Consider the following 23,980-nt stretch of genomic DNA (forward strand, 5'->3'; position numbering starts at 1 on the left):
CTTCAACAACATGATGCGTGTACATAGGGCATGTGTCTTAGTGGAATGATAAAATTCACACCAATGTGATTTGTGTACGTTGGGCATGTGTCTTGGTGCACGATCCGGTAAAATTCATACCAATATACAGTTTCTATAACATTGATAAAAGTCAGGTGATAAGATGATAATACGATTTTTCGATTTTACAGAACAGAGACAATAGCATAAAATTAGGATAAAGCCCATGAAATAATAAATATAGTAGCACACGATTTATGTACAATCAGGAAAATAGAGGAATGTTCTAAGGCTCACAGACCCGGTAATCAAATATTAAATAAGAAAAACTACCCGATGGGTGAAACACTATGTAACTGGTCACCAGTACAACATGTCTTACTACAGGGTGTTGACTGTATACAGTAGTTAATAGCCTATACACTGTTTGCTTGATGGATAGCCAGAATTTTCCAACAGATTGATGTATATGACATACCAATAGAGGAAGGTCACCGTCACTTCACACTTTGTGGGTATAGTGTTGTACAATGGATCTGGAAGCTGCCATGATCAAGACCCTGGATGAAATCTCAACGACAACCATGGCTTAAACCTGGTAAGAAAGGACGGGGTATCATATTAACCAAGGTTGCATTGTACATAAAGAATATTTGTGCTTTCTTGGTTGTAGTCCGAGAAAGTAAATCTTTTTTTCGATTGATCCATCAGTCCGTGACCGTCTGTATTTTAATTTCCGAAAGAGTCTGGTGGGAAAAGCAAGAATATATCTCACAAAGGATATGTAAGGGAACATAATAATATACATGCAAGCCATTGATTTGATATTTCTGTCAACCACTATTTTCTGGAAAATTTCACCAACTTTTCGAAAGGTATGCAGTTTTTAACCAGTTCATTGGTGTGTGCATTCTTTTGATCTTCTTGATATGAATTTTCACCATCGAGTAGAATGAAAAAAATATAGTTAATCTTTCTCTGGGAAACATTGTCTGATATCTCACATTCAAATTTCCACGAACAATTGTGTCATCTCTGAGTGTGAGTAAAAAAAATAGCTATAAATATTATAGAAACACCATGTGAAAACCATGTCCATGGAGGCATACCTATTATCCAAACATATATCAAATCACCACTTCATAACATAGACATTCAGAAAATAGCAACGTTCCTAAGACTAAGTAAAAAGTGTCCATCCGAAGTTGTAAAGAAGTTTATTGTCTATAGAAGAACTATATTCTGAACAGATCAATAAACTGGCCGCTATTTGAATGTGTCCAACCAAATTGCAAACATAAATATTATATGGAAAGTCTGGAACATGGTCTACAATTTTTATTCAGGGTGTGCCTCAAAATTATGCTTGTAGAAATAAAAGACTTAATTCTAAACTCACTGCGCCAAACAGCCCAAGGAGAACCTTAATAGAAGATGTTCGAACATCAGCACTGAACAGGCTAACACTTCTGAACCTTAACTCTCAATGTTGGCATGCACCCGTACTAATTTTCCAATTGTTACTGTAAACTAAACAACATGTCCATCTTTTCATTTACATTGTAATTCCAGAAATGGACACTTGTTTGGTTGCCACATGAATTGTAAATGACAGTAGAATTCAATATTGAATTTATTTGGTTGCCACAGGAATTGTGAATGACAGGTTTTAGCTCGGAATTGTGATTACGTATGGCATCATTTTGCTGGATTTCCCAAATGAAATGAGGGCCCAGTTTTGTGGCAACCAAACAGCCCACCTATGGAATTTCAAAATGAATTCCAGGATTCCGGGCTCAAATGATGGATACCAAACGACCTCTAGGGAATTCCAACTCTGATTTGTCTCTTCAATGGAGTATAGGGACAGAGAAGAAACAAAACATAGCTTAGCAAACCCAGCTAATTAACCATTTTTATCCCATCGTAAATCCATCTATTGGCCAGATGCTTTGGTTCTACCGAGAACCAGACACAACAAGGGAATGCTAAGATAACAGACCTTATGCCAAGATGGAGGCCGGCAACCTGTACTCCAGCAGCTGCGGCGACCCAATGACAGCGGAAACATATTTCAGCATAAGCAGTGACTCAACAGGAAATGTTGCTGAAATGAATAATAGAAACATCGTACAAAACATGACCTATGGGTTATATACTTTAGAACAGCATTGGCAAATGTTTGAAGGATATATGAATAGGTAATATCTTACACAGGAGAAAACTCGAAATAAAAATTAAACAAAAACAACAATGGTGGCCTTTGAAGCTTATTTTTTCTGAAATAGTGAACCACTTAGTTATGCCATACACAGAACAGTACATTTAGGATGATCAAACTAACAGAAACTATATGGTAAATTAACAACTGAGTATTTAGCTGTACATGTTTGGATTGCGACCAAAAAAATATTTTTGATGCTGCTTAGCAAGGTTAGCAAGTAGTGCATACATGAGCCTCTAAACTCTAAATTAGTGTCCATCCTATTGGTGACAAATCACTATCGTGCAAACCAATTTGCACAATAAAAGAAAATTGCAGTTTTCTTCTTCAGGGTTACTTTTGTCACAGGCTACAAATGCAGTGTTTTATCCTCACTAATACAAATCTAGCGTAATTCTGTTTCAACAAATAATCAAGCAAATATGTATAGGGCATAGATGCGGATGCAGCATGACAAAATCACATCATAGGATGGCAAAATACATCCTAAACAATGAAGATCCCAGTGTATTAGTTCACCCAAACTAAACTCACATGCCCTGGCTGTACTGTTGGGACCTTGGGGATGTCTCCATCTTTCTGTTTAAATAACCTGAAATTGATAAGTCAGTTCACCAATTTAAGGACTCACTTCTAGTGGCAAAAAGGAGAAATTGATACAGAAGTAAACCAGAAAACATATTAAATCTAGCAAGCAGAAGCAACAAAGAGAAGGAACATATCAACTTTGGAGCGGCACACCTCGCAGCCGGTGAGCAGTAACTTCAAGCAACAGAGACATGGGCCAGCGACCGACCTCAGACCTACTGGCAGGAGCCCAAGATGGGGGACAAATAAACTGTACTGGAAATGTGGGGGAGTATTTAGAGATGCATAAATACAAAAGGATACCTATATCTTGCAATCCAGGCCTGTAGGTCATCATATACTCTTCTTTCCGCTCTCTAGGAGACCTTATGCATCAACTCCTCGAGGATACTCCCATATCTGTAAAGACTTGGTTCGGTTCCTTTGAATAAACAGTCATTTCTGCAGCACCAAAAAGGTAGTGTTGAAAGATTTGAGTTCCCAACAGGATATTTGGGAGTAGAAGTTTATAAAAAAGCCTGTAACCAGCCAATCACAAGGGGTTGCTACAGAACAATAAAAATTAAAAATATGAAAACTTATTAGGTATATTATCTGACATACAACTAAGTAAGTTGACCAAGTAATGAACGGTAAGATTAGGGCTCTATTGGCCAAGGATTTCGTCTCCTCATTCCCTAACTAATTTGTGAGCTAAACAAATATAAGCGCCAGTGCCAAGCTACTGTACCTACATGGTAGCATAAGCGCACAAGTAATACAAAATCCAGTATTATCAGGAACGGTAAAATTAGTTCTCTAAACTATTGGGCTTAATAAGAAAGCAACTTCAAGCACCCATAAATCGGTAAAAAAAGTTTCTCTTCACGGTTCAACATAAAAACCAGGAAAATCCATGGACACGTGGAGGAGGTGGAAGCACCGACCACACATGCCACCAGTGGGGAGCATAGAGCCAGCAAGGAAGATAAGGAAGTTTTGGGTCTCTTGAGTCTCGTACTCAAGCTTATTGGAACTTAAATTTTCTTTGCTCCGATGATGCAAAATAAAACAATTTTGTAGAACTGAAATGAGACTCAATTATCCGGGTTCTCTCAGTTATCCACTTTTCCACTCTTTTCTCAGTGCTCTGGAGAAAGCAAAATGAAATGCGCACAAAAATTCTATAACTAATAAATAAATGGCACCTCTTATGAGACATGTATAGGATCTTGTTGCAAAAATGTGCAGTGTAAAAGATAACTCAATCATGCTCTCCATCGGTATAAATTTTGTTTTCAGTACCCATGAATCTACAATGTATAAGACAAAGAAATATGGGAAGATATAGCTTCAAACCAATCTCGTTTGAACCAACAATAGATCTCAAGCTTGAACTATGGTTCAAAGCGCACAGGAAAAATACAGAAGTTGACTGTATGAAAGAAAACTAACACCTAAGATTCAACATTTACCTACCAAAAGAGTCAGAATTGAGGGGAATCTTTCTTTTACATTGCTCTAGTCAGCTACTACTACTAAATTTTGAACTACCCAATCAGAATATTTAACCATGATTACTATAGGTCTGCAGCTGCACATTTTCGAGTAAATTCAATGCCACAGAGATGAGCACCACGACAGCCTGCAGCCTAAGTCTTGTCTCCTAACCATCAGCCGGTACTGCGCAATTCAAAATAAATTCAATGCAAAAGATATGAGTTACCTTTTTGGTGAAAAACTCTGGTAGTTGGCATGCATCACTGCAACAGCCTGCAACCTCTGTTGTGCTTCCCAACGACGGCCGCGAGTTCGGTGTTTAGCTTGACCTCTAATTATTACACGTTATGAATGGTGAGTAAACAATATTAACCTGATTTCAACAACTCAGAAGCCTAAGCACATTATTCCCAAATATCTAAAGGTGACGAGGAACTTATTTATAGCTATTCACTAAATAATATAATGCAACCAACTAACTGCTCCAGACATAGAACAATTCAGCCCAACATGTGATAGAAACTTGCCATTTCAAAATTTTCGTATCATTCCAGGAAAGTCCCACGACACACATAGCCATTTTGAATCCAGATACAATGAATCAAAGAAAGAGCTAATATAAACACATGATAACCACTATATGCAACATAATGGAAAATGGCCAACAAGGGGAATTGTGTATGACTCAAAATGGAAAAACAAAGGAGTTACCTAAGGAATAAAGCGACATCAACTGTTAGCTTACATGTGTCTCTTGGCTGGCCATTACAATAGATGGACATCGCTTGTTTCTGGAGACTCATCCTGATGTTAGAATAAAAGCAAGGATATAATATATACATCATGAATGATCATATTAGGAGAGGATAAAACAAATAGTTGTAGCAAAATAAATTTCCATACACTTACATGAGTGGAAGTTCTTACCTTGTCACATATTTTGTTCACTGACGTAATAGGTAAGAGTGCATCTATGTGCTTACAAAAGAACCACTGAAATAGCAATGTTCCAAGCATAAATTAATATCACACTCCAGATTTTCAGCAACTGTGCTCAGTGATCTAACATTACTCAAATAGCCAATCTGAAAGTGCACAACCATAATTTGTGCATAGTATGATGTATTCAAGATCCATATGGACCACTTACACCCACAGGAAGGTAACAAACTGTTCCGTGCCCATCTATTCTGCAAGAGAAAGAATTTTTATACAAATTAATGCCAAGATTACAGTCAGGACAACATGTAACTGAAAGACATGCTCAAACAGATGCTACTGTATCTCTTCCTCCCAGTACGAATCTTGTTGTTGTTGCTCTCAAAATGGTCACGCAACATGCTCTTCCTCCTAGCAGGCCTACAATTCAACACGCACCAGTGACATTATCAATTTTGAAGTGAGTTTGTGAGGGGAGATCACTGAGCAATTTCATCAAGCGGTGGCAAGCACAAACCCATCTACGAAGGAACAAATAGATTAACTTCATTGAGCATCAAGTTTCTGTGGAGACTATTGTGTAAAAAAGGTTTCTGTGGAGATTCGGATCTACCTTGGTACAAGATGGAGCCCGGAGCATGAGGAAGCCTCCTGAGGATGAAATTGAGGAGCGGTGAAACGAGCTAGTGCTTGCAGAGCGGTGGTGCCCAATACCTACTGATCCAACAATCCACACACGGACTGACTCCAAATTGCCGGTGGCCACATTCATCCTCGAAGGCCAGAAACTGAATTTTTAAGAACCTGATAACTTAGTGGCGCGTAAAACTAAATTTCAACATGCATAACTGCAGTAGATGAGACAGCCTGAGAGAAAATATGATAGAAAGGAACTAAAAGGTCCATTGCTGAATGTTTTATGCAACTGGAGGAAAATTAGAATTAAACTGGACACAACAACCAGATAGGTCCTCATCATGCACAAGCTTGACAACCTACTCGGTTAATTGGCTGCAATTTCTACCTAGATTATAAGCTACAAATATCACTCCATAAAAAAAGTTAATGTTCAACTTACAATACTTGTTTTATCAATAGTTCCAACATGTCTCCTAGGTCAGTTCCATTTGAGGTTGGTTTTCTACAAGCGGCAAAGCAAGAAAAAAGCAGCGAGGGAAGTGATTTGAGCTAAATTGCATTTTAACTATTACATGAAAATGAGGACAAATCAAGTTAAAATTTATGCATATAAATGTTTTGGTACATCCTTCTTAACCTTTCGGTACCAGGATGCAAATTTTCATAGGAGAATGTTGCAATCACTAATACACGGTGTGCCGAATCAACCTATTCCAGTATGACCATAAAACATAAAATTCATAATATTTAGAGTTGCATATTTATAAAAGACCAACAAACTGGCAATAAAAAAATCATCACAAATGCTGCTCATTCTCAATATTTTAGCCAAAAGACAACAATGACCATTGTCAATACACAAATAAGGATAATTATGTGGTCGGCTCACCTCATCTCTCCACGGTGCAGCAGCCACAGAGCAGGAGATCACATCTTTCATGGTCGCAGCCCAGCGATGCTGCAGCGGCGTGTGCTTCTCCTCCTGTCTTATGCAATGTGACAAGGTAAAAATATAGCAGAACTCTCATGAAGTCAGACAGTAACCCACATGGTGTGAAACTATCAAGGTACTACAACATATGATCTGTTTACTGAACTTTGTACTGAAAGAATGCACCTTTGTCAGGAACATGGACTTTTATATCTTAGAGTTGTCATCTGATGCCTATCTCAAACATAGGACAAATATATTTTGTAATGAATAATTCATCTATATAGCAATAATAGTTTGCAGACAATGGAGAGAGGATTGTACATGCAAGGGACATCTTGTAGCTGATTTGAGAAAATAAAGTGGTTGTACAGGGTACCTGAGGAGACGTAAAATCTGTGCGAAATCAAGACCTTCCTTGCATCTCCTTTCCTAACAAATCACACAATAATTTGACGAAATTGGTTCATGAGGAAGAAGGGAATGCAGGGAGAGAGAGAGAGAGAGAGAGAGAGAGAGGAACCTAGTGGGAATCAGAGGCGGAGTAGGGAGGTCGATGCAGTCTGGCCTACACACTCCACTACGCTGAGGACGTCGACATGACCCTAGGCCCTGAAGTCATCTTCTGATGTCCTCCTTCCGCTCATGTGCGTAGCGCAAAAGGTGGGGATATAGGAGTCGGAGCTCGGCCAGCTCCTCAAGGACCCCGGCGACGGCGGCTAGGTCGGTGGCCCCATCCCCGAAGGCTGGTGGGCTCGCTGGCCTCGCGCGCACGGCCTCGCGGACCACATCGACGACGGCGCAGTCGATGGCGGCGCCCTCTGGAAGAACCGCGTGTTGTGTCCGAGCAGCGCCGTGATGCAGGTAGCCCTTGAGGGAGGCAAGGCCCCGGGAGGCGTAGATTGTGGGTGGAGGAGGGGATCCTCCCGGCCGTCGCACGCGCAAGGGAGGCGCCATTGAAGACGAGGGAGAGAGAGGGACGGGAGGAGAGAGGTGGGGTTGGGGAAGAGACCGACGGCTGCGGGTTTGGTAGGGTTTCGCCCCACCTTTCCCCTCATTTGAGCCAATCACATGGCGCCATGTGGACCAATCGGTGCAGATGAAAAAAAAAGCCATTGCCCAACCCATCTGTGCCTAGTGGCGGACGTGGATGCCCTGTGAGGCCCCCGTTGGGGGGCATCTATTATATCTCTTAATTCAGTGGGGCAGGTGAACCCTTCTCGGATATGGACTTCTAATATAGTTTGATCGCTATGAGTCGTATTCGTGAGACTCGAGAAGATACAAAGATCACAAATTATTTTACACCATCCCTGGCCCCCCTTGCACGAATCCTAGGCCAAAGGACCCATTGAGTCAACCTTTAGATTATACTTATCAAAAATCAGCAAGGAAACAACAGAGAGAATGAGGGAAATGAATGTAACTTCAGTGGTGTAATGACATTCTATTGTGTCGATACTACTTATGTATTCAGTGTTTGCTTTGTTTCATCATGATGTATCTTAATTTGGTAATAAATTTCACAATTAAGTTTTATGGGAAACATATTTCCTATACAAAATAGTACAACCGAATTAAGATACAATCATCTAAACTAAAAATAAGGTACGACCAACCAAATGATAAAATGAAGAAATGCAACTAAAAATAAGATACAATTAAAGTCACCATTGCATGCAGCTACTGGTCCAACAGGGCCGTTTTCCCTTCCCTTTGTCATCTTATGTTGCTTCTTTGGCACAACGAGCCTTCTATCGCTTGATGTCCCTGTAAGCCTTATAGAGCTCTTTATCATAACGTTCATTTTCTTCTTTCTCATTGCGTTGTGCCTCTTCCCAACATTTGCCACTTCTCAATGCGATTCATATTTATATGCTCATTTGCCCATGATGGCATCTTTGTCTCTATTCTGTGATAATATGCAGAAAGCGATGGTGGAGACTACAAAACAATAACAAATATGTTTATCCCAATGTGGCAAAACAAATCAATACAGAAAATGGGCCGCCTTAAAATCATGTCGACTGATACAAACATTCTTCAGAGTGTCCAGATCATGAGCATAATTGGCACATGACCAAAACCTCATACCCTATGTGTCTGGGAACACATCAGACACTTTAACCTTGCAAATATCACCACACCAACACCTTGGAGGTTCAACCCCTTCTGATTGTGATGCAAACCTCACCTTCGGCTTCTCTTCGAGATCAGACGATAGCCTACCCATGCTGACTACACATAAAATAGGATAATTTGGACAATGCTGCTTCTTCTTCGATGGCAAACAAGAGTAGGGAAGGAGTCCTTAGATAGCCTTAAAATAGCAGGGAAATTAACGGGAAAATTGGCACCAAAATGAGCAGGAAATTACACTTTTGGTGGTCATTTTGTTGTAGCAACGATGGAAACATTGGCACCAAAAAAGAAGCAGCAAATCTGCATTCGAGTATCCGGCAACGGGACGTCGATGCAACAATCAGGGACATGGACAGCAGGGTGTCGGCAGTGTTTTTTCCTGCCTTTCCTCCATCCCCTTTGGCAGGAGGTCTTTCCGCCACCCAACGTGGCGGCAGGTGGCATCCCGCGAGCACATCGAACAAGGTGGCGGCAGGAGTAGTAGGTCCCTACTAAAAAAAAGTACTCCAATAGAAACACTTTCACTCATGTTAGGCCAAGGTCTCGAGCTGTGTGATTTTGGTTGGGGGCGGAAAGCTCTACAAGCTCTAGCATGTCCTTGTTCTACCACAGATCAAGTTACTTCTGATTTTATTTTATGATGCAATGGTGCCATTCCCGGATTAACGAAGCATTCACACATTACCTTGTAGACCATACATAAGCAACACCGGATCCTAATAAAGAAAATTTAGAACGGAAAAGGGAACAAAAGAATTGCATTGAATTACTTATTTCGTGGACTTATGTGGTTCTTAGGGTTTCCAAAGACAAAAAAAAAGTAGAAAAAAGCCCCACGTGGATGGCTTTAGATTAATAAAGCCACATCGGCCAGCCAAACATTGTATGTTGAGTACATCAGCTTGAGTTTTACAGAACCAACGCCCTGAAAGTATAAATGGTAGTCACAGAAATTCAATTCCTACGAAAAATGAAAATGCACAATTTGATATTTGATGTGGTACGATATTTCGGGTGCAATACGTGGCTTTTGGTTTTTTTTTTTTTGAAGGATACGTGGCTTTTGGTTGTGCCATTAGAAAGCACCTGAATATTTCTAAACTATTACTATGTGTGAGTGGTAGTTGTAATTCGAACAAAGCAGATTTTTATCAAGTTCAACTTACGAATTTTTGTCTCTAGAATTGCTTGCAAAGTATACCATGGGAATACATATCTTGAAAGATGTAGAGGTAATCTTCAAAGTGGTCATCCTACAAGCATATTAAGTCGCAATGCAGAGTTCTTTTTATGGTGGGCTACGCAAAAAATGGCAAAATCAGAATACTAAGTATTGAAATTGATATTATGTATGTTTATAGGATACATCATTTTCTACAAACGGATTTTTTTCAACTCTTTTAACACAAGTAAACATTTTTTTGAATTATATTTTTTTCTGACTGTGTTTTTTGAATTATATAATGTAGCATGATCACTCGAGCTCGAAGGACAAAAACATCCACCCGTGGAAATGTTTCTTTTTTTCTTTTAATCAAAGGGGCACATTTTATTCATTTACCGACAAGGATACATCGATCGTTTGGTACATCACCCAGAACAGAAGGTGTAGGATCACCATCCCACATGAAAGTTTCTCTAGAATCATAACTAAATCTGGAATTACAATATGTGATCATGTTGGTTGTACGTTGCTGACTACAAAGTTTGCAATTGGGTACGTCGTTAAAGCATAGACATGCCTACCCTCTGAAGTTGAAAGGGCCGTAATAGTTGAGGGCATGAGCCGTGGCCATGTAGTGGGCTGAGAAATTGCAGGGATTGGGCCGGATTCGTGGCTTTGGGTTTGAGAAAGGGAGTCCACGAGAAAATGGAAGAACAATCAAGAATCTGCGCTTTTCTCAAAAAAAAAAATCAAGAATCTGCGCATTAACCAAACAGAAAAGAAATCTGTCAGGTATCAGTTCAGCATTGCTACCGGGACTGCGATCACGTAAACTTTACTAGTGGTTGGGGCGCCTCCTTACCGGTCATCTGCAGTCCAATCCGTGGTATGCACGATGCCACTCTATCTCCTGTTGTCCGTGAAAATAAGCAACCAATTTTGGTGAGTAGCTAAGTGTACATTGCATGTTTTTCAGCTTTTTTAGTACAGAAATTTACTTTCCGAGATGCAAGTATTATCCAACCTGTTTATGTGGACAAGCAAAGAGTCCATCTACATTACTTGTATCAATGAGTGCTTTAGATCACGAAAAAGCGATCAATCAATGTGTAGTTGCATTGCAGAATTTCTGAGATCTACAGTCTGCCGAAGTTCATGTGAGAAACACATACAGTTGAAATCCAGTTAAGAACCAACCCATAGCGGTAGCACCGGTGAGGAAACGTGCAACAACCGGTCTAACACTATCATCTTCACTGAAAAACCACTTTAATGTTCAGAGCGAAAAATGTAGAGGAATTGATGCACAGTAGTATTTAAGTTGGTACCAAGAAGACACAATACATGACACTACATAGTTGTACATTATGGCAGACCAAGGGGCATTAGCATTTTCGTGGCAAAGTAAAATGTATACCAAAACAAACATGGTCGTCGGCGTTGTGCCTCCCTCCCCCTCCTAGGTCCACCCAGTTCCCTGCTTTCTTCTCCACTGCTATTTTCTCTATGTTTTGCCTCTTTAGCTTCCTCTCATCGTCTTCTGCTACTCTGGCTTGCGCTCATGCTCTGATCAGTGATAGTAGAACTCTATACCCACTTCAGTTTGGCAATAACAGGATTTCATGTCACGTTGTTGAGGGAAGGCTTTGGGTTAACCAGTATAGTCGCCTACACAAAGTAAAAATCCATAAGGAAGTGAACCACAATGTCATGTTTTGCTGCAGATGGAAAGATGTGACTACAGGATATGAACATTTCATTATATTGACTTCTTTATAAGAAATTCCATGTATCACTCTTGTATTTTTCCACACAAACTAAATCATTGCCTATGTGTTTAAGTAACAATGCATGATTTCATTCATAAAATTATAGTAGTGCACTTAACAAGTTAACAAGTGTGTACCGGCGGTTCTTTTCTGCGTGTTTACTATGGACAAGGGCGGATAAACCACATAGTTTGATCAATGAGCCTACTTGAGTTGACAACTTGACATGCTAACTGAAAACCCATGTAATCTCTAGTTCAGGATGCAATACATCATATTTGTACTGCCATACTGCTACCACGCCCTGACCCAAAACTTTCTAACAAGTTGTTGTATATGAATAAAATGTACTGTAAAATGAATAAAACACTGGGGAAAAGAAACCATACCTGAATCTGAATGTTATGGAAGCATTGGTCGAAGTGGGAAACAAACAGAATATGAAGCGGTAAGGTTGCAAAGAGATAACTATCTTACTATCCTAATGCAATGATTTCAAAACCTACCAAACCTAATCTAGTATGGAAAGTGTAGTGGACAAAAAATAAATATTTGATGTTATTGTAGAAAAAACCAAGTGGGTAGTTTGCAAGTGTTAAGTTAGAAACTGTTTCCCAAATAGCTAATGAACCCCACTTTACAAATAGGGAAAAAGTAAATGGGAATCTTGAAATGCACTCAAATAAATGGAATATTTGCTTGCATATTTTCCATTAGTACGATGTAAGAAACAGTTGTATGACTTGGTCCCTACGGTACTGGTGTGGAGAATAGAGGAATAGCTCGGCAGTATAATGAGATGAAAAACATAAGAACATCAAATCTATATCTTAAATCACAGCATACAATATTGTGTAAAAGTATCAAATATATCACCTTTGGATCAGTTAAAGCAGCTTCAACAGTATGAGTCCAAAACTCCACTGGCACATTTGATTGCAGAGAATATACAAATGGAAAACACAAAATGTTATTTTGTTCAAAGAAAAAAATCCAGGGCATTGTCAGGTAATAAATTTTATAGTTTGTGCTTCCTCAATAATCTTCGGCTGCCCTTCTTTGTATAATGTAGTCTCTATTCGTAAAGGTGAATAGCATTTCCATGTTAGTCACCAAATACCTTTACAGATTGAAGCAACGCCACATTAAATAACCTGCCAATTAGTCCAGAAAGAGGCTCATTTGTTATCCTGGGAAAACACAGCATGTTATTATGGTGTAATTTGCATATATGCTACATATGGTATTCAAATCCATCACATAATAAACCACCTCAGCACCTTATAGGCTAAGAAACAAATTTTATGAAAGCGCACAATTCACTTAATCAAGTACACTCAGTAAGCAGTACGATTTGTCTACTTGTACTAACCCATCCATCATACAGTGGAATTATATCTCTGAAACTAAATAAGGTCTTAACTTTGATATAGTAGCCGACCTCCATTTAACCTACACTAAAACAGAATGGCTCACAAGTGATTGCAGCAAGCAACAAAGTGAACTCACTTGTAGAAAAAATGTCGTATTATAGAAGCTTGTCGTATTGTAGAAGCCATAGAATGGAAGGAAAACCAAACCACACAAAAGTTGCAGGCCATAAGCAATTACTTAAAACCGGCTGCAACAACACATAGACCTTATTGTCCTGCTCTATGCAATTTCCAGTGGGGACAAGACCTCGTCAGAGAACGCACACTCGGCACCCCCAGACGACCACTGGTGCCAATCCATACATCATCCTGACAGGAAAAACTCTGTAAATAAGTACCCTACAAGAAATTCAGACAACTATAACACTGGAGCATGAAACTACATTCGTAAGGATCACTAAAATTCCATGAAATGATGCAAACATGAAAAAAAAAAACATCTCATCACCACTTTGCTACTGACAATTTTCGCATGATTCTCTATCTATATAGTATGATCATACCAAAAGGAACTTGTGATTACTTGAATAAAAAAAAGATGATTTACAAGGCCATGCAAACTACACTGAAGTACATGTAACTCACCCTATCAAGAGACCACGTAGATAGACCTACAATGGGAAAGACGATGCTCATACAAATATCACTCCGAGAACTACAATTCAATCTTTCAGTTGTTCCTACAGTCTGATTCACGAGAGATAGAAAAAGACAAGTGTCAGTCTCATTTAGCTTTAGCTCATCCACTCAGCTCGACTTTTAATACGACATGAAGAGGAATTCCAGAAATCCCTATAACGTGGGCATCATAGTAAAGCCACCGGAAACACGCCACAGCAAGTCCAAATCAGTGAGTCTCTCTCAGATTGGTTACCTTGACCGTCTCTTCGGTGAATCTGTAAATACAGAACAAAATGTCAAACGTACAAAAGAAAACATAGAGATATCAAGAACCTAAGAGGTAAATTGATTGAGAAATTATCACAAACAAAAATCTTAATTTGCATTGTATTTAAAGCAAGTGGGCTTTAAATCTGAGAAATATTGTGTGATCCATGTCTCAAACAATCCAACAAAATACATCTTCCTAGGGATTTACTCATATATTTGATCAATGACATGTTGCACAGGCCAGTCACATAGGCACATCCAAATTTCAGAATAAAGGAATTGTTGAATAGTTAAGGAAGCATCAAAGGGATTCATCTCCCCCTATAGACTGATTGGATTTTTCATCGAACATCTTGCATGCATAGTCAAAAAGATTCTACAAAAACAAAAATGAGAGGGAGGAAAAGAGACAAATCAGGAGAAAGAGAGTTGTGAGTACCTGCAAGAGAAGGATGTACTGGTTGAGAAACTGGTAGAGGCGTCAGGGTGTAGAGCTGTGGTGGAGGAAGCATAGTCAGACCAGTCAGCGCACCCGAAGAATAGGGTCATGGATGGAGGCAATGGAGCCTCTTCTTCAATTCTCGCTTGCGCTAATCTCCTGTTTTGCAATCCCTTTCCTCTCGTGTGGCATCGGAGCGCGTGGATCTAGAGAGTTGAGGGACGAGCCGCCACACGTGACGAAGAGGGGCGGGGATGGAGGAGGAACTCGGGGCTAGGTAGGACTGGACGGCGTCTAGGATGGCGGCGCCCTCGAGCGGACCTGGGCCATAGTATGTCGGTGTAGGGGCAGTGAGGAACTGCAGGCGGAGGGACAAGGAGGGGCGGCGGCACGCTGGGTAATAGACGAGCGTGATAGAGTGAAGCTGTTGGTGAAGGGGAGGACTAAGAGAGTGGTTGGCTGCCTCGACGGAGGTGGGGAAGAGAGGTCGCCTAGTGGAGATTGGGCAGCGGCGGCGGTGACTGCAGTGGAGATGACGAAAGTGAGAGAGACGGGTGTGGGGCTCGATGTAGAGCAGGCGTCAGGCTGTCCAATAATGAGGAGGGAGAAGCGAACACATTTTCTCTCACTGCACGGTGAGTCTGAAGAAAATTACAGCTACCGAATAAGACAAATACTCTAAAACTGACAGTTGGGCCATAGACTTGGATGGGCCACGCGCAGTGCATTGCGAGTAGCACCAGCACGGTGTTGCTGCACACTCCCCTCTACCACACCGCAGACCGCAGCACACGGTGTCTTGAAAGCACATCAAATCCAACGACAACAAGGCAATGACAGGTCGGCCCACAAAATGCTTTGGCCCATCAGCAGTGTGTACCGGGTAGAGGAAATGCGGTCTTCCCCAGTTCCACTTAACCATCATGCGTCAGACGAAAGAAGCGATGAGGAAGCACTTCCGCGAACCAAAACGCTATCGTGGAGCGCCCTGGCATAGGCCAAACACTCACGCACTTGCTTGTTCTCAATTTTCCTGATGTAATGAACATGCATCCTTGTATCTTTGTTCGAAGATAAGTAAAATGCGCCATAAAGACTTTCCCTTCAAAAAAAATTTCAGGCATTTGTGTAAAATCATGCACCAACTACGTCTGCATCTTACCAACAGGTCTTCTTGCGGTTGCAACACGAAATGTGTGCCTTTTTGACATGTCTCCTCTTCACTTACGCTTTCACACAATTCCTTCTTCCTAAAAATATTTCGCACTAAAGGGTTCCGAGAAAAACGCTTCGCCTCCTTGAAGGCGATTAGGGTTTCCTCGAGTAACCAGGCGGCGCACGTCGGCGATCGTCGGGGCGCAAGGAGGAGGACGCTTCTGTTAGCGTTCTCGGGGTTTGCAGGGGGAAGGCGGCTGTCATGGATCCACAGGATTCGGCGGCAGCGGCTGGAAAGGAGACGGCGGGAGGAGGATCGTCCTCGACTACTGATGAAAGCAGATCGGGGAAGAAAACCTCGGTTGAGAACATGATGAAGAATCTCAAACTGACTGCTGCGGAGGCGGACAGATTAGTAGATGATGATGATGAGGAAACAGAGAAACCCATGTGGGCGCTGGCGGGTAAGATCTTATCAGAGCCAAAAAATTTCCATATCAATACTATCTCCGCCGTCCTGCGACCAGCTTGGGGGAACCCTAAGGGACTGCTATTTAGGGATGGAGGGAGGAACATGTTTATTGCTGAGCTTGATTTGGAGAGGGATCGTGACCGTATTTGGGAGAGATCACCATGGATGGTGAATAAATGTGCGGTGGTGCTGGAGAATTTTCACCACTGGAGTCGACCCTCGGAGATGAAATTTGACAAGCTGCTGATCTGGGTAAGGATTATTGATCTCCCATACAATAAACTGAATGAAGTATGGGGAGAGAGGATTGCAAGCAAGGTTGGAGAATTTGTCCAACTTGATATTAATAAAGGAGGCCTTGTTAGTGCTCAGTACTTACGCGCCAGAGTATGCATCAAGGTGAAAGAACCAATTATGAGATGGGTGGGGCTTGAGTCAAAGAAATTGGGGAGAACCTTTTGGTACTCTGTCCAGTATGAATTTTTGCCGTATTTCTGCTTTTCATGTGGAGTACTGGGTCACTCTGATACTATCTGTCCAGTGCCAGGTGAAAGAGATGAGCAAGGAAATTTACCTTGGGGCCCCTATCTGAGAGCTCCGATTGATTTCAGGAAGAAGTCTGGTCACCCTTTTGCAGAAGGAGGCTATGATGAATTTTATAAGGAGTTTAAAGAAGAGGGTGCAAGAGAATACCAAAGTGAAAACGGGAAGAATGTATCTGATGGTGTCGCCCCAGTACGGGCACCTATGGGTGGTCGAGGAAGGGGTGGAAACATGAATGGTCGAGGTGGAAGACCTCCAGTTTATCGGAAACTAGCAATGTCATCTACGGACCAACCTATTGGAGCCCAGCATGCTGAAACTAATCCAATTAGAGATATGGTTATGTTTGAACCAAATATTGCTGGGTCCAAACGTGATGAAGCAGAATTGAGGAGAATGAAGGAGGGTTTAACTCCGGATGCAAAGAAGAAGAAGAATAATCCCCATTTGGCGTCGGCTGCAGAGCAGCCACGCCAAGACCAATGAGTTGTTTAAGTGTGAACTGTCGGGGGCTTGGGAACGACCCGACAGTTCGAGAGCTTCGCGGTTTCGTGAAGCAAATGGACCCGGCCCTGTTTTTCGTGATGGAGACGAAGATCGAGGGAAAGAGAGTAGAGAATATGAAGAGCACCTTTGGTTTTGCTGGAGGTTTTGCTGTGGATAGTGTGGGGCTGAGTGGAGGCATTGGTCTCTTCTGGTCTTCAGCTGTTACTGTGGAGGTGAAAAGCTTCAATAAATATCACATCGATGCTATTGTTCAACCTAATGACAATTCAGTTCCAAAGTGGAGGTTTACAGGTATCTATGGTGATCCAAGAAGGGAAAATAGACACCATACTTGGACACTCATGAGGAGATTAAAAGGGCTCCGGAAGCTTCCATGGCTATGTGTTGGGGACTTCAACGAAACCATGTATGGCACGGAACATTTCAGTGAGCACGCTCGGGATGAATGGCAAATGAGGGCCTTTCGGGAGGTAGTAGAGGATTGTGATTTACAAGACTTGGGCTACGCTGGTCAGGCTTTCACATGGGATAATAGAAAGGATGGTGTGGCAAATGTAAAGGCCAGGCTAGACAGAGCTCTTGGAACTGAAGACCTCTGTCAAATGTTTCAAGTTCTGCGTGTTAAGCATGTGAATCTGGTTCAATCGGATCACTGCATGGTGGTGATTGAGATGAGTAAATACGTGAAACAACGGAGCTCAAAAGGGCGGAGTTTTAAATATGAGAATGTGTGGCAAACCCATGCTGATTATGATAAAATTGTTACTGATTTGTGGGGTAAAACGGAAAGAGGTACAGGCCTGTCTGGTTTTGCAAATTCGCTATCTAGTCTGCAAACTGGTTTGGAGTCCTGGGGAACATCTACTTTCGGTAATTTCAAAAGAAAGCTTCAAAATTTACGGAAAGAATTAGATCGTGTGAGGAGAAACTCGATGGGAGGTGGTCCATCGGCTGAGGAGAAGAGACTCATGGAAAAAATTAATGAAGTGCTCTACCAAGAGGAAATTTGGATTAAGCAAAGAGCGCGGGTCAATTGGCTGAAATCAGGAGACCGCAATACTGCATATTTTCATGCACATGCGGCTCAAAGAAAAAGAATTAATGGCATACATATTCTGTATAGAGAAGATGGTTCAGTTTGTGAGACTGCGGATGATATTAAGGATGAAGTACAGAACTTCTATTCTGGTTTATATATCTCTGAAGGCATACCGAATTTTCAGCAGGTTCTGGACTTGGTTGAAGAGAAGGTAACTGCAGAGGATAAAATTATGCTTGAGGAAGAGTTTACAGCGGAAGATATTAAAAAAGCTCTTTTTCAAATGCATCCGTCCAAAGCTCCTGGTGTTGATGGTTTTACGGCAGGTTTTTATCAGCGACACTGGAATCTGTTTGGAGAAGAACTTTGTAAAGCAATACTAAATTTTCTTAATGGAGGGGAGTTACCAGCAAAATTAAATGATACAGCTATTACTCTCATTCCGAAGGTTAGAAATCCTCAATCAATTAAACAGTACAGACCAATCTCTCTTTGCAATGTACTATACAAGATTGGTACAAAAACAATTGCAAACAAGATGAGACCAGTTCTGGAGTATACGATCAGTCAAGAACAGAGTGCGTTTGTACCGGGGAGACTTATCCAGGACAATGCTCTGGTGGCGTTTGAGAGTATTCATACAATGAAGAGGAAAAAGAAAGGCAAGAAGGGACACTGTGCTGTAAAATTGGACATGATGAAAGCTTATGATCGAGTAGAGTGGCCTTTTCTTGAAGCTATGATGCTGAAACTTGGTTTCCCAGTGAATTTGGTTCATTTAATTATGAAATGCATATCTACTGTCAATTTTTCAGTTAAAGTGAATGGAGGCTTATTGGAACCCTTCCAACCCACTCGGGGTATTAGGCAGGGTGATCCCATTTCGCCTTTCCTTTTTCTGTTCTGTGGAGAAGGGCTGACTACTCTTTTGCACAGGTACAGTTTGGGTTTTGTGGATAGAGGGGTGAGAGTTTGCAACAGATCACCCTGGATTTCACACCTCCTGTTTGCTGATGATAGCTTAATTTTCATCAATGCGAATGGGGCAAGCGCCCGGAGACTTAGTGAGATTTTGCAAATATATGATGAGGCGTCGGGCCAGAGAGTAAACAAGGAGAAGAGTTCTATTTTTTTCAGCCCATGTACCTCTGATGCTCACCGGGTTGAAGTCAAGACGAATCTAAATATCCAGGTTGAGGCATTCAGTGAGAAATATCTTGGACTACCAACTGCAGTTGGGAAGGTTACGAGTGAAGTGTTTGAGTTCATAGCGGATAATGCAAGAAGCAAAGTTAATGGTTGGGCGGAAAAGAACCTATCATATCCGGGGAAGGAAGCCCTTATTAAATCCGTTATTCAGTCTATGTCGACATATAGCATGAGTTGCTTTCTCCTTTCTAAAGGCTCCTGTCAAAAGCTAAATTCAATATCGGGCAGATTTTGGTGGGGAGGAAACTTAGACAAAAGGTCTATGCATTGGTTATCTTGGGAAAAATTATCAGTTCCGAAGAGTAATGGGGGTATGGGATTCAGAGATATGCATATGTTTAATATTGCTCTTCTTGGAAAACAGGTGTGGCGTCTTTTGACTAACCCTACATCTTTGTGCTCTCAAGTTCTATTAGGAAGGTACTGCCATAATACGAACTTGATGGAAGCTTCTGCACCAAAAACAGCTTCAAAAACCTGGCGTGCTATCTTGGCGGGAAGGGAAGCTGTGGGACTTGGTATGATTAAAAGGGTGGGATCTGGTGAAAGTATTTCTATCTGGAATGATAATTGGATCCCAAAGCTGCATTCTATGAGGCCTATGGGTCGTCGTAGAGATACTGATATAGAGAAGGTAAGTGAATTGATCACGAATGAACGTAAATGGAACACTGATATGATCAAGGATCTGTTTTTTGCACCTGATGCTGAAGCAATTATGAAAATTCCTTTGCGGAGCAGTTGGGGTGATGATAGTATTGCATGGTCGAAGGAAAACCATGGTATATACTCGGTCAGATCAGCATACAACACGCTGATGGATCGTCAGGTGAGTGTTCAGAATATAAGTGGGGGTGATAATGCTTCTACATCCGATAATGGCGCCGATATGTGGAGCCGATTATGGAAGCTTTGTGTGGTACCTAAAGTACGTGTCTTTTGGTGGAGAGTTCTTCGAGGAATTTTACCTGACTACAGGACTCTTACACGGCGGCATGTCATGGAGAACAGTACTTGTGGTATTTGCAAAGCAGAATCGGAAGATCTAATGCATGCTCTAATTGAGTGTAGTCATGCCAAGCAATTCTGGAGTGCAGCTAAGGAAATTCTTCTTTTGAAATTACCTAAGCTTCACCCTCTGACTTGGACGAAGGATATCTTATGCGATCCAAGGTATACCCAGGATGAGCGAGCAAAGATTATAACAGTGATGTATAATATCTGGACTTCCAGGAATAATATTACTCATGGAGAGGTGGGGTATAACCCAGCAAAATCAATGGAGTTTATATCCGAGACATTGAGTCTTTTGGAGATGCCAAAGAAAAATCCGACTAAGGAAGCTCGGCGGACTAGTAAATGGAGTAGACCGACCCAAGGTTTTGTGAAACTGAACCTGGATGGGGCGATACGGGAGGAAGATGGCAGGGCAGCCACGGGAGCAGTTGCCAGGGACAATGTGTCCTTCCGTGGAGCGATAGCCAGGGTGTATGATGGGGTTTTGGATGCCCTGACTGTTGAAGCTTTAGCTCTGCGTGACGCATGTGCTTATGCAATTCAGAAGGGTTTTGATAGAGTGGTGCTAAGTACAGACTGTCAAGTTTTGTTGAAGCATTGGGGAGAAAGGAATCGTCAGAGATCTATGATTAGACCTATTTTAGATGAGATTAGTGAGATGAAGAGCGCCTTTTCTTCTTTTCATTTTATGTATGAGGGTCGCGAAGCTAACCAAGTGGCTCACTGTTGTGCTAAATTTGCTGCTATCAATGGTGAGCCAAACACTTGGGATGCTGAACCACCGCCTTGGTTAGTTCACAGCCTTCGGGCTGATTGTAATAGTGTGTAACTGGTGGCTGCAAGTTTTTTGACGCACTCTTTTCCTTACCAAGGTACCGAAGGGGACTGGAAGGTTTTTAATGAGGCGGCTTGCTAGCTTGATATATATATATTGCTTTCAAAAAAAAAAAATATTTCGCACTTCCCTAACCACGATCTGGGTCAAGACTCTCCACGCGAGGCACCATTTTGCACTTCCCTAACCACGATCTGGGTCAAAAACTCTCCGCTCGAGGCTTGTGAATTCGCCGGTGGATTCATGGACCCTGGTTTCTCCTCATCGGCCTCAGCTAGTCAGCATTCAGGAAACTTCTCCGCTAAGATTTTCCCAGTTCACGGTACTGGCTAGGCCATGCATCTGAATGTGCGCAGTGCAGGAAGCTGCCCGTTAGTTTCCTATATATGATATATTCCTTGTATTTCAAGGGTTCCTGATTAGTCCCCTACAGAACTGAATTTCTGTTTTGTCCCCAACACCGCGAAACCTATTACTGATTCTTGTCTGCTCCTAAAAATTGCCACGGATGACCAGTGAGCATTCTTGGCTGAGCAAGAACTAGGCGGGCAAGCAATTACTAGCATCAGCCATATCTGTATCAATCCATACGAAACAAGTATGGTGGTTCTGAACAATTCATGTCCACTTGACATACCTTTGCGTTTTTGGGTAATGCCCCAGTACGCCACATCCGGTAGAAGCTAATGCAATCTCCAGTAAGGAATTAGAATGCTTGACAAGGAAGCACGGTACATTCTCCAGAATAGAAGCCACTCGATCGCCATGACGGGACCAATCCAAGAATCGATCGAAACAGGCTGGAATACATGCTAGAAACTGTGTGAAGCTCAACTGTGTGAAGCTCTCCTTCGTAGCTAAGTAACCAGAGAAACTCCATGGTTCTAACGCGCGTACAGCAGTTCTAACATGTGAGAAACTGAATCCTCTCGGTCAGGATTCAGGAACGCAAGTTCAACTATACAATAAGTCAATAAGAGATGAATTCCACACCCAACAGAACATGATGAACACAGGATTAAGTCTGTTAAAATATCAGTGAATTCGGTCAAACCGATCGCACGAGTGATCGACTCTTGGTCGTGTGTACGTTAGCGGAATGAATGCTCTTATCGAAGAGGATTCAGTGCAGAAATAACGAGCGAAAGACTCGGTCAGGACTCAGGAGAGTTTGTTATGATTCTGTTCCGGTGGATTTTGACACTGAATTATGCGTTTGCTTGTTTTGGGCGTCCGGGTGGCGAACAGTGTGCACGAAAGAAAATCAAATCGTAATGCTCACCAACCAGCTGGATCGTCCACTCACGACGACCTTGCCGCCTATATAAACCAGCCTGCACCTGCGTTCTAAAACCCATAACCAGTTCACCACCCTGCAAAGCCAAGAAGAAACAAGAGCAGATGGCTGCCATGGCCGAGCGCCTCGCCCTCGCCTTCCTGCTCGCGGCGGCCGCCGTTGCGTCGGCATCGGCGGTGGACACCAAGCTGACCCTGCACAACCTCTGCCCCTTCACCGTGTACCCGCTGGTCACCGCCAACCGGGGCCACCCCTCCATCGCCGACAACACCATCCAGCTCGGCGCCAACGGCCGCGGGCTCGTCTCCTTCCCCTTCCCGGCCACCTCCTGGGCTGGCCGCGTGGTGGCGCGCACCGGCTGCGCGTCGCCGACGAGCTGCGAGACGGGGACGGCGCCGCCGATGACGGTGGTGCAGCTGGTCGTGCACTCCCCCGATGCCGGCCCCGGGGCGGACCTGGCCACCTACAGCGTCAGCCTCAAGGACGGCTTCAACGTGGGCGCGGCGGTGAGCCCGCAGTTCATCGGCGGAGGGCAGTGCCCCGTGCTCGGCTGCCCGGTCAACCTCAACGACGGCTGCCCCGTGAACCAGCGCGTCGTCGACAAACACGGCATGGTGGTGGCGTGCAAGGGGGACTACGGATACTTCAAGAAGCGGTGCCCGCTGACGCGGGTGGGCGGCAGCGACGTGGAGCCCGTCCCGCAGAGGTGTCTCGCGCCCCGCGAGCTCAAGGTCATCTTCTGCCCGACCGCCATCTGATCTGACCATGCTCGGCGCCGGCGCCGCCTCCGCCCAGACGGCCGGAGCTCGTCGTCCGCGACAGTTAGCTGGTCATTTACTCATTATCGTGACATTGATGCATGTGTAAGGTGTTGTGACATGAGAATGCATACGTGAAAGCAAACAAAGATCTTAGAGTTCGAGTTCCTTCCTTTTTATTTCGTTTCTACTGTTGCTTATGTTATGGTATGCATTGTGAAAGTTTAAAAGCGTTTCTACTCGATACAAACAACCCGTGCACGCTACGAAAATGAGGGAACGTATCGCGTGCAAATTGCACAAGTTCGGAAAATCTACAATGCCAGGCCATCCCATCCCTCAAGTACTCTCTTCATAAACCTCCCTAGGAATATAGTATCTTCACTTTTTTTTTTTTTTTGCGAATTATAGTATCTTCACTTTTGACATGCCATACGTTCATTGATGGAATGGTTGACGTTTCTGTAGAACTTGATGCAGATTATGAACTGGCGATTTTGATCCATTTT

General features: G+C 42.6%; 2 protein-coding genes and 1 long non-coding RNA gene across 13 annotated transcripts; 1 reads left to right on the forward strand and 2 right to left on the reverse strand.

Moving 5' to 3' along the window:
• Positions 1 to 207: 207 nt before the first annotated feature.
• Positions 208 to 7,550, reverse strand: LOC124653510. Of its 9 annotated transcripts, none has more exons than XR_006987930.1 (14): positions 7,324 to 7,550; positions 7,180 to 7,232; positions 6,987 to 7,034; positions 6,759 to 6,851; positions 5,844 to 6,018; positions 5,571 to 5,650; positions 5,442 to 5,481; positions 5,219 to 5,284; positions 5,037 to 5,095; positions 4,518 to 4,622; positions 3,116 to 3,253; positions 2,966 to 3,027; positions 2,003 to 2,816; positions 208 to 595 (listed from the first exon to the last, which is right to left on the reverse strand). It is a non-coding gene; the product is annotated as an uncharacterized LOC124653510 (long non-coding RNA). The 9 variants fall into 9 exon arrangements; XR_006987932.1 differs by having other exon boundaries at positions 2,003 to 2,042; positions 2,759 to 2,816; positions 5,442 to 5,650; XR_006987937.1 differs by lacking the exon at positions 2,966 to 3,027 and having other exon boundaries at positions 2,003 to 2,042; positions 2,759 to 2,816; positions 5,442 to 5,650.
• A 3,812-nt stretch (positions 7,551 to 11,362) lies between these two features.
• Positions 11,363 to 15,145, reverse strand: LOC124653995. Of its 3 annotated transcripts, none has more exons than XM_047193042.1 (6): positions 14,640 to 15,145; positions 14,184 to 14,205; positions 13,895 to 13,996; positions 13,557 to 13,618; positions 13,386 to 13,466; positions 11,363 to 13,030 (listed from the first exon to the last, which is right to left on the reverse strand). In XM_047193042.1, the coding sequence occupies exons 1-6, from the start codon at positions 14,747 to 14,749 to the stop codon at positions 12,982 to 12,984; spliced, it is 426 nt and encodes a 141-aa protein (XP_047048998.1). In that variant the 5' UTR covers positions 14,750 to 15,145; the 3' UTR covers positions 11,363 to 12,981. The 3 variants fall into 3 exon arrangements, with proteins under 3 accessions (XP_047048998.1, XP_047048997.1, XP_047048999.1); XM_047193041.1 differs by having other exon boundaries at positions 11,363 to 13,066; XM_047193043.1 differs by lacking the exon at positions 13,895 to 13,996 and having other exon boundaries at positions 11,363 to 13,066.
• A 7,672-nt stretch (positions 15,146 to 22,817) lies between these two features.
• LOC124651551 (osmotin-like protein) lies at positions 22,818 to 23,471 on the forward strand. Its single transcript, XM_047190619.1, has one exon. It carries the CDS (start codon positions 22,818 to 22,820, stop codon positions 23,469 to 23,471), a length of 654 nt encoding a protein of 217 aa, XP_047046575.1.
• The last annotated feature ends 509 nt before the right edge of the window (positions 23,472 to 23,980 follow it).

Source organism: Lolium rigidum, chromosome 5, assembly GCF_022539505.1.
Source record: "Lolium rigidum isolate FL_2022 chromosome 5, APGP_CSIRO_Lrig_0.1, whole genome shotgun sequence".
NCBI classification, from domain to species: Eukaryota; Viridiplantae; Streptophyta; class Magnoliopsida; order Poales; family Poaceae; genus Lolium; species Lolium rigidum.

Coding starts and splice junctions, on each gene's coding strand:
- LOC124653995 (XM_047193041.1), bottom strand. CDS start 14,749: ATGACCCTATTCTTCGGGTGCGCTGACTGGTCTGACTATGCTTCCTCC. Junction 13,467..13,556: donor AGTGTGCGTTCTCTGACGAG/GTCTTGTCCCCA, acceptor TATGGCCTGCAA/CTTTTGTGTGGTTTGGTTTT. Junction 13,067..13,385: donor ATACGACATTTTTTCTACAA/GTGAGTTCACTT, acceptor GTGTTTTCCCAG/GATAACAAATGAGCCTCTTT.
- LOC124651551 (XM_047190619.1), top strand. CDS start 22,818: ATGGCTGCCATGGCCGAGCGCCTCGCCCTCGCCTTCCTGCTCGCGGCG.